The sequence below is a fragment of the Cariama cristata genome, unplaced genomic scaffold, assembly GCF_000690535.1.
Source record: "Cariama cristata isolate BGI_N322 unplaced genomic scaffold, ASM69053v1 scaffold20297, whole genome shotgun sequence".
NCBI lineage: Eukaryota > Metazoa > Chordata > Aves > Cariamiformes > Cariamidae > Cariama > Cariama cristata.
This window is the reverse complement of record NW_009626327.1, coordinates 53,247-70,965: the sequence shown is the minus strand read 5'-3', so window position 1 is coordinate 70,965 and position 17,719 is coordinate 53,247. Positions and strand designations below refer to the sequence as shown.

Here is a 17,719-nt window from a genome sequence, read left to right as displayed (position 1 = left end):
CTGAGTATACATAAGAAATAACTGAACATATGCACAACAATAACTAAAAAATCACTTCACAAATTAAGCACAGCAATTGCTAAAAATTACTGTTGGATCATCTGTTGTCAGGTGATAATTTCATCAAATTGCAAACAATACATCTGAAAATGTTCAACGAGCCCTTCCATGATATCAGAATCACTTCTCTCTTAGTTCTGTTGAGTTTTATAGAACGATGGTACTTTTTTCAACTTTCTTTATTCTAAGAATATCAATGTTCATGTGAAAACTTCACCAAAAAAATTAACAGTAACCATGACAGGACTAAGATCCAGGGTACCTTGGAATACAAACCTTCTGTGTTTCCTTTGACAAATAACCTGAAGCCTTTGTCTTGATTCTTCTGTAAATAATACACCTTCTCAGAAGGAGGTTAAAGAATTACTGCTTGAATACTTCATGAGCCATGAAGTTTTTATTGTCTTGTATTTGAATGCTGTTTATTAGCAGTAATTGAAAGAAATTAAATTTGAAGTCAGTCATTTATGTGTGTTTTTAAATTGCGGTTGTGGAATGAAATTCAGTGAGAAAGATGGTCCAGTTGTATTACGAACATATTCCTTTACCTAAATTTTCCAAGCTACATCTCCTCTAGATGAGTCTGTAATACCAAGATTCGTATGTTTATATTTTGTAGAATTCCTGGCAAAACCTACATGATAATAGCATTTTTAACAGTGGGAACTATGGGTTTGTCAAATACCTCTTTAGGATATCTGAATTACCCTACTCAAGTCATCTTCAAGTGCTGTAAGCTGATTCCAGTTATGATAGGTGGGGTTTTTATACAAGGTAAGTGTTAGTCTTGCTATTAGATGATTTTTTTGTTGTTTCTTGGGGAGGCAGTCGTGTATGGAATCCTGTACTTTGTTAAATTCCACTGAGGCTCTTGGATAGAGCAGGACAGGTGGCATTTTTCCTGTAGGAGGAAAAACGTGAATTTTTTAAGCATTCTCTCAGGCAGTGTACAAGTACAATTAGATGAACAGAAAATGTGGGAAAAAGAAGTTCTACAGGTCAGTTTTATGCAGGCTTTCTTAGTTTTTAAGTAATGTAACTTTGTTTTCTAAACCAAATCACTTCATAAATGAAACATTTTCACTACTGAAATGGAAAACTTGAAATGGAAAAAAAATCCAGCCATGATTTATGAAGAAATCCCCTACTCTTCTTGTTTGAAAAGCTTGATTCCTAAATTCCTAATTAACATTCTAAATTTTTATATAAACATTTAATCAGAAATGCGTCTGACTTTACATGTCTCTGGCTAGTCCTAAAGTCATAGTTCGTATTCCAGGAACAGAAAAAGGGATCTGGAGAACAACAGATAAAAACTATAGTGATATGAATAAACATGCTTCAGTATTTCTCGATTTAGAAGACTTAAGTATATTATAAAAGTTCCTGTTTGTTCAATACATAAGCATTCATTTTGTCAGTAAAGCTCTGCGTGGGTAAGTGTTACGGAACAGAATCTAGAATGATATATTTCTGTTTCTCTAGTTAATTCTGGCCGCCTAGTTGCAATAGAAAGGGCTGAACTTTCAGAGGAGGTTACAAGTTTACGTGTGAACATATGTGCACAGTATTTACCTTTTATTTTTACCTATTTATTAGGAGTCATTTTGTGTCATTTTGTATCCTTTTAGTGCAGACTGGTATTCCCTTAAAGTTTTGTGAAACTTTATATAGTGTTGTAGTAGTGTTGTATTCTCAGAAGCTGTGATTTTGTTTTTTATTACTATTATTATTTTTTAAAAATTTCAGTTAAAATTTTCAGTTCAAAAAAGTTCCCTTGGAAGATTATATTGAAAGTACAGCTTCTGGGAAAAGAGTATGTCAGTTCAAACAAGATATGCTAACTCCTGCTGTTTCATTTCCCTACTGTCTTTCCACCCCCCTTTCACATCCCATCTCTCCCAAACTAAAAGACAATGTAGGGTTCTAAAAGTACTCAAATCATCTCTTAGTGTTTGGGAATGGCTTCTCTCTAAATAATAAAGACAGACAAAATGTCTTGCATGAGGGAAAAAATCTTAAGAAAACATCTAAGTTGTCCTGAAGTTGCTGAGATGGGAGGATGTGCTTTATGTCATTCAGAATGCTTTATGTCATTAGGAGTAAAACTAAAACTGACCACAAGAATCAGATATTATCTGTTAAGATCCTCTTCCATGTTAGGAACTGCTGTTGTAGAAGAAACTAATTCCAGTCATGAAAGGCCAGAGCATGAAGTCTTCTGCTTAAGTAAAATAATGACATTGGAACAGTTTTTCTTTTGCCTTCTAGTCTGCTAAACAGGATAAACATGAAATTCTGAGAGTGTTAACAGTCCATTCATGTTGTTTGTATTGCTTTTGTAGGAAAACGTTACAATATTGCAGATGTGTCTGCTGCCCTATGTATGAGTCTTGGATTAATATGGTTTACTTTAGCTGACAGCACAGTTGCACCAAACTTCAACTTGACAGGTAAAGATATATTATGTTTTACAATTTAACAAAATGCTTGTTTTTTTCCTACAATAAGCGTTCCATAGAAGTTCTGAGACTTCTTGGTGGAGTGTATTCAGATATCATATGGAAAATACAGGTTTCATTGTTACTTTGCACTAGCAGAACTGTATCTGTGGCAGAAGAAGCCTTTATTCTAAGTGTTAGGTTTTAGGTTCTTAAAATTTCTGGAAATTCCACCCTTTAGGTTGGAATGTCTCTGCTTGTTCTCAAGAATTACTTACTTCCCAGTAGAGATGTTAAAATAAATATGATAATATGCAGTTTGACCATTTTAAAACTTCAAAACATTAGTTGTCTTTTCTAGTTAAAGGTTTAAGTCTTTTTCCATTTCAGAACCATTTACTGTATATTAATTGTCAATCTCACTCAGATTTGCTGTAGTTCTTAGTTGGAGTGCCCACGTTCTAATTTCTCTATACTGTGTAAAATCTGAAGCAAAGAAAAGATTTTAACCTGCTTGGGTTTAAAAACTTAGTTGAATTTCTTTCTCAAATGACAAGAAAGATCTGTTTATTCATAAAATCCATGTTATTTACTTGGCCAGTGTTTGGATTAATACTGAACCTTGAAAAAATTTTGAGTATTCAACTTTTAGTGTATTCTTCTTTTGAAATTCTGAGATGAGTTACGACAACTGTTATGACAGATGTTCAGTGTGAAACCTTTGTTTTTTAATAGTGGATGCACTGATTTAGAAGTTTTGTTCCTAAAAATAGTAATAAGTTCTGGGCTTTAAGGAAAAGACTTTTTATCCCCACGAAGTATTATTGCATCTAGTGTTAGTTATGATCAATTTGTGATGTTGTCTAAACTATATTTTACCTCACATATAAATTAATTCTCATGCCTTTTGATGTAATTTTAGTGCTACTGGTAGTGGAAGAAATTACAAAAATCTGTGAATTATATAACCTGCTCTGCATTTAATGTGATTATGTGTGGTGTTACAGAGTGAATACTTGAAAAAAATACATACTTTGAGTACAGTATGATGTTGGTAAGCATGCAATTGTATTCTAGTGTTTCTGATGTATAGATATATGTTACCATTACAGCTATTTTTGACTATAGCCTCTAAGTGCATTCACATGTTAATATATTCCTTTTGTAAAATTTGAATTGTTTTAAATATGTGTTATGACTTAATTCTGAAAAGATTTGGAAAGTTGATTCTTCAACTGAATGGGATAAGGTGATGTGCAGCAAATGTAGCAAAGCCCTGTCTTCCTGAAAGATCTGCAAAACAAGATAAAAATCTTTAAATATCTTCAGCAAATAAACATGGTTGTCTTTCATTACTAATTTATTTTGAACACTTCAGACAAGTCTGTATATATTGAAGCTTAGAGCAGTACCATTTGGAGGAAGTTAGTTCTGTGAAAACAGAATATAGAACTAGAAATCAGAAGTCTGGATCTCCCCTTAGGAAGGTGATTCAAAATTCTCCTGCTCACCTTCTGAGAATGTTCTTTCTGTATTTCTCTATTCCCTGTTGCCTGTTTTGTTTTATTCCCATGTCACTTAATTTAACCAGAAGAAACTTTTCATAATGGGAAAGATGGAGTTTTTCCATTTCTTGGATGAATTATGGAGATAGATGGTCCCTTCCTTCAAGAAGTGTTCTGATTTGCAGAAATACATAGCTGCCGAAGTGTAAAACCAGTGATAAGAAGTATTAAAAACTGCTCACTCTGCAAAATGGCATATTCTTTTCAATAATTACACTTTTCTTGAGGTAAATCACAGAATAAGAACTGAAAGCAGAGAGACAGAATTTAATTTTGTATCTTCATAGAATATCTTCAAATAAATAGCAAAGTATTTAAGGATATGAAAACTTTCAAAAACATAAATGGCAAACAGTTAAACCTCAGAATTACTGTTTTCTGCAGTTGCAGTTTTATGTTACTGCCTAGTTACTGCCCCGTAAATTCCTGAGGTTGTTCCAATGATTTATACACGTTTATGTAGAATGTTTCCATGCAGACTAATATGATTCTAGCATGATTTCATAGAACTTCTACTAACTTGTGAAGGACAAAACTGTTTACATTTTACAGTTCTAAGAGAGCAAAACTGTGCTGTGAAGTTAAACCAAACACATAATCTTTATTGTCTGAAGCAAATACTAAAAATGGAGCATGAGCAGACATAAAAGTACTGTCTGGATAACAATTTTATAGTCCTTCCCCCCCACTCCCGCTATTGAAATCCAATCTAAGTATTGCTGGGCCAAAAAAGGAATCTACATAGATTTTGTTTACACATGAAAGAAGTCAGCCAAGAAAACAGAAACTCTCTTCTGCCAGAACAGGTACATATTTGTAACTAAGGAAGAGGTATACTTTTCAAGATGGAGTTGGTGCTAAGAGCTCAAAGTGTCTCCTAGCATTATCACATTGGAGAGGTAGTGGTAGATATTCTAAATAGCTGTGAGTAATAGATACAGCACTTCCAGAAGAGAAACCAGAAGACAGAGGTGTGCAGAAGGAGACAGTCTTGAAACATTGGTGCTACAGGAGCTTCTGCTGTTATGGCATTACAGGTGTAAGTGGAAATTTACTATCATGAGTGAAGACACAGTGAAAATATGAATTGCATGCAAATTCTTCCACCCTAGAGTGTTCATACAGGTGCAGTTTAGTCTTTTGCAGACAGAGGTGTTTTGTCCTTAGCTTCGCTGTTGTTAAGATGATATTACTTGGTTAGCTAACTCTTCTGTGTCTTCTAACCTTATGCATGGCAGTCTTCTAAAATGTGGAGCATCGAAGAGCTCTTAATGGGCAGGTGGTAAACTCCAGACAGCTCACTAGTCTAACACATTTGCGTGGTGGGGATTGCAAGTGTGAGAATGTATTGTTGAGGAATTTATATAAATATCCAATAGCTTATAAATGTATAAGCAGTGTTAATATTTTAATGACTTCAGGCATTACATTAATAGTGTAAAATACAATGTAATGTAGTGTTTCAATCAAGTCTGTTAGTGCAAGACCTCCAGGTTTAATTTCTTTCAGAACTAATTTAGGACCCATTCATCCAATCATTTTTACTCATGCTTTACATAGTACATAATGTTACTGGTGTCGTTCATGGTTTTGCTGCTGCTGCTCGGCACGAGCAGTGCTGTCACAGTGGAACAATTCTCTTCATACTCCAAACTGTGTGTGTACATAATGTTTGTCTTGTCCCTACATTTCTCCTTTCCATGTGCACTTGCATGTCAGATTCCAGGTCCCCTTTTCATCTCAATCCAGTACTCAACCCATGCATTTGTCCCGTGATGTGCCTGGGCCCTTAAGCACTGCTGGAACAAGCATGATAGAAAACACAGGTGGAGGCATACTCGGACACTTTACTGAAGTGATCTGCATCAAGGCTATTGCCGAGCTGGAGGTGTTATTATACTTTTGGACCAGAGCTGAATCCATCTAGTTAATACATCTATACTGTGGTCTTTAGCATAACCAATATTATTCAGGTTATCATGTAATTTCCATTGAGTCATAGCTTTTCCAATGCCTGATAACTTTGAATAATGAAGAGTCTTTTTCTGTTGCTTCAGTTGCATAAGTCTAGCCTGGGAAAGGAAATGGTTCCCAAACTAAAAACACTGGTTTGGAAGTTCCCATATGTCCAGAGGTTTGCCAAGGAGATGCCACCTTAAACTTCATTGGTCTTAAAAATGTTAAATCTTTCCATTCTGAAAATCCTAGGAGCTGGGATGTTTGGGTTTTTTTCTCTGTCAGGAGTTTATATTCCATTTGGCCTGTCAAAATGCCTATTTTGAACATAGTATTAACAAAATATAACACCGCTTGTTTCTAGTCTTCCACTCCTCATTCTTTCCTGACACTGACGATGTTTTAAGGAACCAAGACTAGAGCAGGCAGTAAACATGATTTTGATGACTGATGTCTTCTGTACTGTTGTATACTTCAGAAAAGTGTTATTTCAACCTGTATGCATCATTAAATACAACAGTTGCTACAGTCATGAAAGAATCAAAGTTTGGAGGTTGGGAAATGAATTGTGACTGGCATGGATAAAGAGTTATTAATTTTTGTTCTTGGAAAGCTGATTACATTATTGACTATGTAGTGACTTTGTTGTGAACAAATATGGTAACCTAAAACCTTGGGTTTTGCACCTGAACAGTAGTTTTTTAAAATTAATATTTCAGTAATGAAAGATTTCCACTGTGAATCCTCTTGCATTTATTTTACCATTACATCTAACATTTGTATCTGCCTTTGTCAGGAAAAAATAATCTAGGATTAACTACTCAAAGGAGTATGTTCTTTGGTTATTTATCTTCATTAAAAATACTTAAATTAATGCAATTGACATTCTTCCACTCTTGTTACTACAAAAACTGCAGCTGGCTTCTATAGCAATGTCTAGATGTACCTATCAAGCTTAGAGACACATAGTGCTCAGGGGTTGACTGGTGGAGAAGGTGGGGATGGGCACTGCTTTATACTGCTATAATGAAATAGTTTTGCTGACATTTAGAATATGATATAGAGCAGGGTTTATTATTATTTTTTTTCAGGATAAGTACAGAGTGGTTTTCATCACTACTCTGCTGATAAATATTCTGAACAGGTTCTTGTTTGTTTGTTTTCTTATATTAGGTGTGGTCCTAATATCCCTTGCCCTCTGTGCGGATGCAGTTATAGGAAATGTACAGGAAAAAGCTATGAAGTTGCACAATGGTTCTAATTCAGAAATGGTAAATACCAGATTTGCAATTTAAAAAAAAAAATTCTGCCTTAGACAAGGCGTACAATGACAAAACGTGAAAGTTAATTTGCTTTTCTCTTGCATATATAAAGAAGAGGTCTTGGTGTACTGCTATGGGGGTTTTCTCTTTGTTTGTTTGGGGGCATTTGCTGGTTTTTTGTTTGTCTTGGTTTTTAACCAAGGGTGCTGCTTTCTGTATCCAACTTCAAATGTGTATTGCAGCTGTAGAAACACTCATTTCTAGCAACAATTTCTTTGTCTACCCTGCAGGCCTGAAATCAATTGAGTGTTTTCTGTATGATCATCCACTTAATTTCTGCAAAATATATACTTTTCTTCTGCTATAGATGAGCATGGAACACGTTGCTTTTCTTACTTGGTAGACTTGCAATTCTAGAGTGTGCTGGTGTTTGAGAGGCAACCGTCTTTGAGCTTTTGAAATCTGTAGAACTCTGACTTTCAGAATGGGTGAATATGTGTGTTCCTGATTCAGTGAGACACATAATTTTGAAAAAGTCTTGCTTGGTACTTTTTATATACATATTTGGAACATGGATTATCTGTTCGTATGGTCTGGCTTATTTTTTCTTTTTAGATAAAACTTGTGTTTGAATTTGGCATCTTTTTCTCTAAAGTTGACTAAATACAAGAAAATCTTTTGTTGTAACAGAGATTATTTGAATATATCACAAGTAAAAATATTATTTAAACTTAATTTTCACATTTGGCATGTATTTGACATTAAACTAGAAAATCCAGTTTCTCATTTATGAGAATAGCTTCATAAATGGTGAAAAAATTAGAAAGAAGCCTCATTTAAGGCAGAAAGTGATTTAGGTTGGCTCAAGAAGTTTGACCTGCAAGTTTCTGAAAAGTAGAAGAATATACCTGAAAAGTGTCACTGTATTCTTGTTTTTATTTTTGTACTTTTTCTTATTATTCACTGTTGACTGCTGCTGGAGGCAGAGATTTTAGCTACATGGACGTCACCTGACCCAGTGCAGCCTTCTATACCTGTAATCTCTGAAATCCAAAACAAAGTACAAACTCTAACTGTTTTCTTGCCCACTTGCATCTTGCCAGCAGTCATTTGACAGTTGTTAACTGCCTTACCTATGAAGCTCCTGTTATCTCCAGAACTTTGCTTTTTATTCTGTGTTAGTCTGACAAATGTTGGTCTTCATATTGTATTCTCTACAGAGAATCAGTGTAGTGATTAAGGATATAAAGGTTTTGTTTGTTTGAGGCCTAGCGATTACATTCCAGGATTTTGTTTGGAGAATTCAGTGCAGAAGTGCAAGCATAATAGCAGAAATAATTTTTCTAGACTTGAGGCTGGGTAAAAATTTAAGACATCTTCTGAATCAGAGATCATGTTTAATGGATGGAGATCTCAAAATAAAATTGAATAGTAAAGGAACCTGTCATCTCCAGGATCTCTGTTTTGTTGCCGAATTTGGAACTTGCCCTGGATTAAGCAATTACGAAAAGTTAAAAGATGCCTTGCAGCTGAAATAGTAACCACTGCTCTGGAAGATACCCGATTTTGCCTTGTGTGTGATTCTAAGGAAGTGATTTATATCGTACTGCCTAACAAAGAACTAGCAATGTGGTGCTTGTTCCTGGTTGTAAAAAGTGAGGTCTTTGGGTAGTTTGGGAAAAAAGCTGGATACAGAGGCAAATGAACAACTAGAGACTAACTTTTATGTGTACCAACACTGCAAAAAGGGAGCTCTGAAGATCAGGTCAATTGTTTATTAAGAGTTTGAAACCAGTCTGCTCTTGAAATGTATATTCATCCTCCTTTATTGCAGAGCGGTGAAAAGTGTTCCGTTGTCTCATGGTATTGTTATCAAATGTTAGTAGATTTATTTTTGCAAATAATTGAGATAGTATAACAAGAAAACAATTGATGAAACCTGTGTCAAAAGATGTAGGCCTGTAATTGATACAGAGTTTTGAAAGTATAGTAGATCAGCATGTTCTAGCTAGTAGAGTAGTTCTGTTCACTGTCTCCCTTTCCCACAAGAAAAGGCCCCTAGATGTTGCCCAAACAGCTGAGTGCCTCCCACTGCATGGGAGGATGTATGGATGGGTGGTTCCAGCTTCTGTTGTTGCCTCTACATGGGAAAGGGTAGGATGAAGATTCTTTTGTTGCTGTATGAAGCTGTGAATTAAATAACGGTACAGACAAAATGAAAAGATTACCTGTTTTCTGAGTATAGTTTGTTCTGAGTACTGAACTAGGCCAGAGCTGATCATACTTGAAAATCTTGTATGCTATAACCATAACGCAGGTGCACTGTGTACGTGCACTGAAGTGGCACAGATGAAACTTAGGTGACACTTCTGGCAGTTCGTGGTGATTATGTGCTACACGTTGCACATTTAATGTAGTATGGATCTTTACTGTGCAGGATAAGTGGCAGAAAAATAAATACATTTAACATATTATTCAAACTACGAAATTACATAGTTGTGTGGAGTTTTATTTAGGCCGTGAAATCCTGAATTTGAAGGGTTTACCTCAGTCAGCGTTGACCTTGGGATATTATTAACTGACTAGCTCACAAAACTTTTTTTATGTAGTTGTGGGTAGGAAGAACGTCTCTAACACTTCTTATTCACCTGTCACTGTACATCAGCTATTGCAGAAATCCTAATAAAAAAATCTTCAAACACTGGAAATTCAGCTCTGAGAAGTTGAGCATATTAATAGGGCCAAGCATTTGAAAGCATTTAATTTTGTCCTTTTGTATAGTATCACCTGGTAATTATTTTCTCTTAAACTGTTCTAGGTTTTGTATTCCTATTCAATAGGTTTTGTGTATATTTTATTTGGATTAACATGCACTAGTGGATTAAGCCCTGCAGTAACATTTTGCTCAAAGGTAGGTGTAAAGATTTCCTTTTTTCTTTGAAGAACTTCATCGGAAAACATTGCTCTCTATGGATTAAAAATCTCATCACTTCTCTAAAGTTGTATTTTCATAATATAAACAGGTTAATTTGTATAATTCATACATTAAATAAGTTGTTACAGTCTGATGTATAAGATAGGGTAATGTTTTAAAAAACAAAACAAAATCACAGGACCAGACTTATGAGCTTATGATTTCATTATTATTTTTCCATTATTTGACTAATATTAAGTAAGGAACTTTGCATGAATGCGTTGTTGAACAACTTATTATTGCTCAAGCGGTTGATTAAAGTCTGTAGTTTTATGTCATTTTGCAATACGTCAGGGTTTGTTTTACATTTTCCTAACAGGCTTTTTTTGTTGTTTTTGCAGCATCCACTTCAGACTTATGGTTATGCATTCCTTTTCTCCCTGACTGGGTATTTTGGCATATCCTTTGTTCTAGCTTTGATTAAAATCTTTGGTGCCCTTCTGGCTGTAACAGGTATGAACAAATGATATCTTTACTGCTTTTGGTATAAAAACATGAAGTAATCCTACTCTGTTATTTAGGACAGAGGTTTTGAGAATTGTTCTTACTTGCTCTTTTTTCTGTTCTTTTGTGCTGACTGATTGTGGTTTAGGTAGCATGGATCTTCACTAGTAGTAGGTGTTTGAGAGCTTCCTGGTTCTTTCTGTGCCACAGTTTCAACTGTGAAGAGCCTGTTAAGTAATCTTGTGCATATGGCCCGTGCTGTTTTAGTGCAGAAACAACACTGTTCTGAACAGAGGAATTGCAATGGAAATGTGTAGCAAGGTGTAAGGAAAAGATAGGTATTATTTGGAACATGGAAGGAAAAGTAAGGATATTCCAGTAAGGCATAGTAGACAGTGTCATAGTCTCTAAGCACAGAATTTCTGGAGATTTCCAACAAATGGTATTGCTAGAAAAACTATGAAGAACTCCCCCAAAGCTTCTAAATGTCCATATACGCTCAGTGGAATGCTGCTGTGGCAATGTTAAATGTACACTCCAGATGGTTCAGAAAGAACTCAAGTGGAACAAATTCTGACAAATTCTGACTTTTGTGGTGGTCTCAGTTCTTTTTATTAAACTGAAGGGAATAAAGGATGCGTATTAGTTTTGGATGTCAGGATTTGAACTAAACAAGCTTCTGGTGGGCTGTGTAACAATTGCTGTATTCTCTCTAAATTGCAACTTGTGTTTTCACGGGGCAGATACAAGCCTGTTAATGACAGAAGCAGACTGTCTAGTCTTTCAGATCTTCTTCTAGACTTCCAATGTAATTGTCCCACAAAAAATGGAAGCAGTCATGTTTTCTGTTAAATGCTTAGTACAGCATATGACTGTATCAACTATGTCAGAAGAAACAAATGTAAAGAACTCTGATCAGTAATATGTTGAAAAGATTTGGGCCACTCGCTGATGTGTATGCTAGCCACACGTGAATGTAAAACAATGTATGTCCCTAAAATATGTCAAAAGTTACTGGAATCCTCTCCAGGCCTAGAAGGTCACCAAATGGCATCTTGTGTTCTCCTGTGATGGTTCACGCACCAATAAAAAGTTTCTGTGATGTGGTGTTCTCACCTAATAATATAATAATTTCTTAGCAATAAATGCAAGTCAGACCTATCTGTGCTGACATGCTCCAGATGTGTGTCCAGATAGATGAGGAAAAGGAGGATGTGAAGCAAAAGGCAGATGCAACCATTATAGATTTTCAACCTTTATAGATATTCAGACTTGACTCTTATCCTGTATGCAACTGGACATATTCTTCATGTTGAGTAATCAGTCATCTGGAAAAAATCATGTTTAGAGACCGAAATCATGCTAGCTGAGATTGGCTGTCTGTGAATGAGGAAGCCACTGAGCACAATGAGTCTCAGTACTGTGCTGGGAAGTAATGTCATCTTGTTATGCTTGGTCTTTAGTAATACAATGGCTGATGTGTGCCTTAGAAACAATGAAAAGTGATAAAACTAAACATACTCTGTGTCGAAGGACAACTATATAGCTTTAAAGAAGGAAGTGTGTTCAGAGCCCATTTATACTTTGTCTGCCTGAGATCCTTAATGGAAGAAGCAATATAGAATATGATTAAATCAAAGGAATCACTAGTGAGACAGATGCAACAGAAATTGCTGCTCAGAAATTATTTGTACTAATTTATTGTGGCTTGCATCTGTATTTGTAAGGCCGTGGCATATTTTAGTATGCAGCGTTACCCAAGTGTGGCAAAGCTAGCTACAGCCAAATGACATAACTGTATTTTGAGTGAATGCTTTTAACCTGTATTATTATGAGTTTGTAAAACAGTCAAGAGAGTTGAAGTGTTTATATATCAGAATATCCTCAACTATTCAAATAAGGGGAAATGACCTTGCCATTCATTGTAACAACAGTTAATTGTAGTGTTAACATTTTTTATGTATCTAACAACACTAAAGGAAACATCTGACACTTGATCATTTTTCATCATCATCTTCTACACCTGTTTTCAGACTCTCCCTAAAATTATTACTCTTCACCATGTACAACCACTATAGAACATAAAATTGTTTGTGGAAAATTGTTGCTTCTTAAAATGTAACTTGAGTGTATTTTTCATAAATCAGTCATTGCCTATTTAGCATCTTCTATCATTTCTGTAGTTGTTACAGTAGTCTATCAAGAACAGTTATGCCAGGCTCATTCCTTCCCCAGGTTACCTTTTCTTAAAAGTTTTCATAACTACAAACTTTAGTCACAAGGACCTGGGGGAGGGGGGAGGTCTAGCAAGATGCCGTGGAGCTACTTTCTGCTCTTCCCTTTACCCCTAAAAATTTACCCCCTGGTTTCTGTCAGATGACACTCTACGTCATTCGCAGTAGCGGAGAGGAAAATATAGACAGTTTTTTTCAGACCTGAGGATTGCATGCTCTGATTTCCTATTATTTATTTCCTCTGCAGCACTTCTATTTCACGTTTGTTTTTAGCAAAGTTCAGTACATCTTCTGACTGGAAATTGGCCCAGATGAGAGAGTTGGTTCATGTATTAAAATAGCTCTTAAAAAAAAAAAACAAACAACAAAGTCTTACTGTGCTAAAAAATGTTTTAAAATTCTGTGGAATACCAAACTCTTCCCAGGTTTTCTTATGCCTGACCTTGACAATCCTAACACTTGAGCCCGTTCTGTCTTGCCTGTAGCAATGTGAAAATGTTTATTGTGCCTTGGAAGAACACCACATTCATTACTGTCCCTCCCACCCCCCATCCACCCTCCCCCTTCTTGGGGAGGAGTGAGGTGAAAGAGTTTAATGAAAATTGTATTTCTATTAGCAGAATGAGAAATTATCAGACTTAATTGGGAAAAAGAAGAAAAGGCACTTAATTTAGAAGGAAATGGTTACATAAATATTTTAATTAATAACTGATTTGAAAGAACAGAAATAATCGTAATTAGAAAAACTGAAGTAATTTAACCATTTTTTAAATTATTCATCTGTAAACTGTTTTCTAATTAAAACTCAATTTTCTTTTTCATTCTCCTTTAATTTTTCATGTAATAGAAAATAATTTTATTTGATGCGCATAAATTTCTTAAAATGTAAAGAAAATTTTTACTAAAAAATTGAAATTGGGGCAGATATAGCAATGGTGAGGGCTATTTCTTTTGCTACAACACATGCTTTTAAGTAAATATTTGTTTATGGGGGAGAGTTGGGGAGAATAAAACTTGCTTTAGGAGCCATAACAGCGTGAAAAACATCAGTAGTCATTGGTTCCTTTTGTCAGTATGTTGCAGTAAGACTAATGTGGATGTAGTTATACAAGTAAGGCTTTCCAGTATAGTATAATAAAAAGTACTTCATGGTAAGCAAAATATTTTCTGTTAATAAAAAAAATAGTTTTCTTTCAGTGCAGACAATTGTACTGGAGTCTTTCTTAAGTGAGAAGCCTGCACTATCATATAGAATAACACCTTCTCAGGCCCTTAACCTCCATAGCTAAACTGGTACACCTGGCTCTGTTGTTACTTTTTTTTAAAAAAAAAAAAATATATTTTCTATAACTTTACTCATTTATTGATTTTTGTTTCAGTGATAAACTGTATAGGTTTCCCAGTATACAATTGGCTGGCAACAGTGTATTCTTGTTCATAGCAGATAGCATTGAAATTGTTCAAATAATTGGTGGAGCTATAGTTAATTTAAGAGTAATCCAAACATATAGTTTACTTCCATTTTGGTAACAGGATTATGTTCTCAACTCTTCTTACTACTTTGATTCTTTCTAGTTGTAAGGTCTCTTAATGTTTTTGATGAAAACTTCCCAATGCAATTGTTGAAGGCAGACATCCTTGGTCTCTTAGGTTTCTAAACAAAATTGTATTTCTCTGCACTGTTAGGTAAATTTTCAGTAACTTCAGAAAAATGACAAGATGATGATCCCATTCCACTTAAAAAAATAAAGCCCGAAACACCACTGAACTGTAATAACATGAGGTGGAAATGGCAAGAGATTTGGTATATCCTAACAGTGATGCCACTTTTTTTCTGCTTTAACAGATTAGTTTATACCATCAGTTACTTGCAAGGATTGTTTGTTGCTTTCAGATATTTTTGAATTGATTAGCATGAAGCTATTAAATAGCAAGTCTTGTTCTGGAAGTTTCTCTGCTGCAGATACTGTGACTGGAGCTGATGCTACTGATGCAGTGTACTTGTTTCAAACGGCATATGGTTCTAGATCTGTTTTGCACTGGACTAGTGTATCTGCAGTCTGTGTTTACACTGAGGATGATCATCGTTTTAGCCGGACACTTAATTATGTAATGAGGTTATCTGCTGATATTGAAGCCTATATTATGTTATTTTGCTGTAACTGAATTTTTACAGAAGTAAATATTTGTTTTCCTCTGCAGTAACAACAGGAAGAAAAGCAATGACCATTGTGCTTTCTTTTTTGTTCTTTGCAAAGCCATTCACATTACAGTAAGTATTTATAGTTTTAAATGGGTTTTTATACATTTTATAAAAAAATCATGTTCTTGATCATGGGAATATAACAGCATTAATTAATCATATTCAGGCTTTAATGCTTTTCATTTTGTATCTTCTACAAATGTTGGTAATCTGCGGTAAATATTGACTGACTTGTTGATGCTCATCATGCTAGAGAAACTAGTTATCATTTTTCTAAAGGTCTGAAAGACAAGCTCCTCCATGTGTTGGGATTTTTTTGTTGTTTTTTAAGAAAAATCTTACATAATATCTAGTGCTTATGATGCTTAATAAATTGTTTAGGTACTTTCTCTATGGAGGAAGATTCAGCTAAAGGCAGGCATTTTCTTCATTACGGTATTGTTTCCCCTTTTATGAGCTCAGGTTCGAGTTCTTAGCTAGCCCTTTTAAATAACTGCAAGCATCTATTATCTTGATACATTAACTTGCAAGATTTTTGAGCTTGAGTTTCTTCCCTTTTTTAATTTCAAGGAAGGACTTCCATTGAATAATGCAGCTAAGTTGCTACATTGATCCTAATTGCTCTGGTTTGAAACAAAACAGTATCCAATTTCATTGCTATGTATAAATTTAGTTGAGATTTAAGAACAAAGCTTACAGCCAAATGCCCAAATGGGGCTAAATTTCTTGAGGCTTAGAATAATGGAGAGCTGAAACAAAAATGTCCTTACGTTGGGAAGTATGGATATAAGGCACTGAGTGAGAACACGTTTTGGACCAGTAATAGAGAGTATAGCTGTCATAACCGTAGGAAGGAAAAACGTACTAAAACCCCTTAGGACTACTTTATTCATGTAAGAAAGAACAGCTACTGTTTAGTTATTATTTAACTATAAATGCACCTTAATAAGCTCTCCAGCCAGGACAGGAAAAGGAAGGGTGGAAGGATGGTAATATAAAGATTCAGGCAAATTCTTTCTCAGAGTCCGCTAATTTGTGGTTTGTATTATTTTTTTTTCCTGAACTCTTCTCTCCTTAATGTAGAGGCTTTATTTTTATTTAATCCAGAAATACTGGTATGTAATAGCTACAGATAAATTGCTAACGGTAACTTTTTTTCCCCTCCTCTCCGTCCCTTTTAGGTACGTGTGGTCAGGCTTACTGGTTGTCCTTGGTATATTTCTTAATGTTTACAGTAAGAATATGGATAAAATCAAACTGCCTTCACTGCGTGGTCTTTGGAAAAAAAGTGTGGAAGAAAGAAAAACAAGGACGTTGTCGCAAACTGTATAGACAGTGGTTTATGCCTTGTCTAGACTATGACTTACTATTATTATTTTATTGGAACAGTCTTCAACTGATTCACTTTCCAAAGGGAACATTATTAAAACCAAAGGAGCTGAAGGCTTATTGTCTGTTTGCAGATTGCTAGAAATGCACATTTTTGTGAGCCCTTTCTTCAGAGCACTTGAATTCATCGTAAAAGGTGTTGTAGGCCATTGTCAGGTGGCTTTATCAGGCAATGAAGGACGGCAGCTCCTGGCAAACTGCTAAGAAGCTGCACTCCAAGTGGGACACAGTAGAAGACTAATTTGGGCATTTTAATAATATTGGCCTTGTGGCTGATCTGAGATCAGTGGTTCTTTGTTAATTGTTTAAGTGGGGTAATTTAAATGTAGTACTGTATTAACATTTAATGGAACCTAATCAGCAACTGGTTGACCAAATTGCGATTTTAAAGGTGGAAGGTTTAGAATATGTTATTTTGTCACTCTTTTTCATTTTGAATAAAAATGTTGGGTTTTTTTTAAGTTATTGATTAGATCATCACAGAACTTGGTATTTATTATAATAATTGAAATTGTTACGGAAATCTTACGGTGTTACTCTTTTTGATTATTGCTTGCAAGTAACAAAAATGAGATTGAATTTGTGCAGTCAACACCCTTGCTTTTACAAGGGGGGAATGGGCCTCTAGACCTGAGCAGGGTGAGAGCACAATGAAAAAGTTGTGAGTGGAACAATGGTGTAAGAAGCTATTATTTGCTTATTCTGTGGTGAAATGCAAAATTTTTAGTGGCCTGTGGCCCTGCATATCGTACTGGTGTAAAGAGACATAGAAGTCCTTTAAATTATTATCCTGAAATCAAAACTCTTCATTTTCAGTATTGGAGTAAAGAATAACAGCATCTACTAATGTATTTGGAATATGTATTGTGTCAGTCTTTGTGTGGTCCTGTGATGAACTTAAGAGGATTAGGGTACAGATTATAATTTTCTTTATTTAATGACAGGAGGAGACAATGTACTACTAATCTGTCTCTTTCATCATGAATTTAGGAAGACTTAGTCCATTTATCTCTTTTACTTTCATATTCAACTTGCTTTTGAATCTCTTGCCATCTCTTTCATTTTATATATTTAACAATAGCACTTTAAAAATACTAATCACCTTACAGTTTATTGTTTTCATGTGGTCATGATTTTTTTGTTGTTGTTGTGTGCCTTAGATGCATCTTGTTGTGTGTTCGTTCAACTTAG

The 17,719-nt window shown here is 35.0% G+C and overlaps 1 protein-coding gene across 1 annotated transcript; it reads left to right on the top strand.

Annotated features, from left to right (window-relative positions):
* Positions 1 to 679: 679 nt before the first annotated feature.
* Positions 680 to 16,984, top strand: SLC35B3 (solute carrier family 35 (adenosine 3'-phospho 5'-phosphosulfate transporter), member B3; the record flags this gene model as incomplete). The annotated part of the gene is made up of 7 exons (XM_009704001.1): positions 680 to 834; positions 2,406 to 2,513; positions 7,196 to 7,293; positions 10,103 to 10,195; positions 10,600 to 10,711; positions 15,139 to 15,208; positions 16,321 to 16,984. Coding segments are annotated over 7 exons (787 nt in total), but the record flags the coding sequence as incomplete, so codon positions are not given.
* Positions 16,985 to 17,719: the final 735 nt, after the last annotated feature.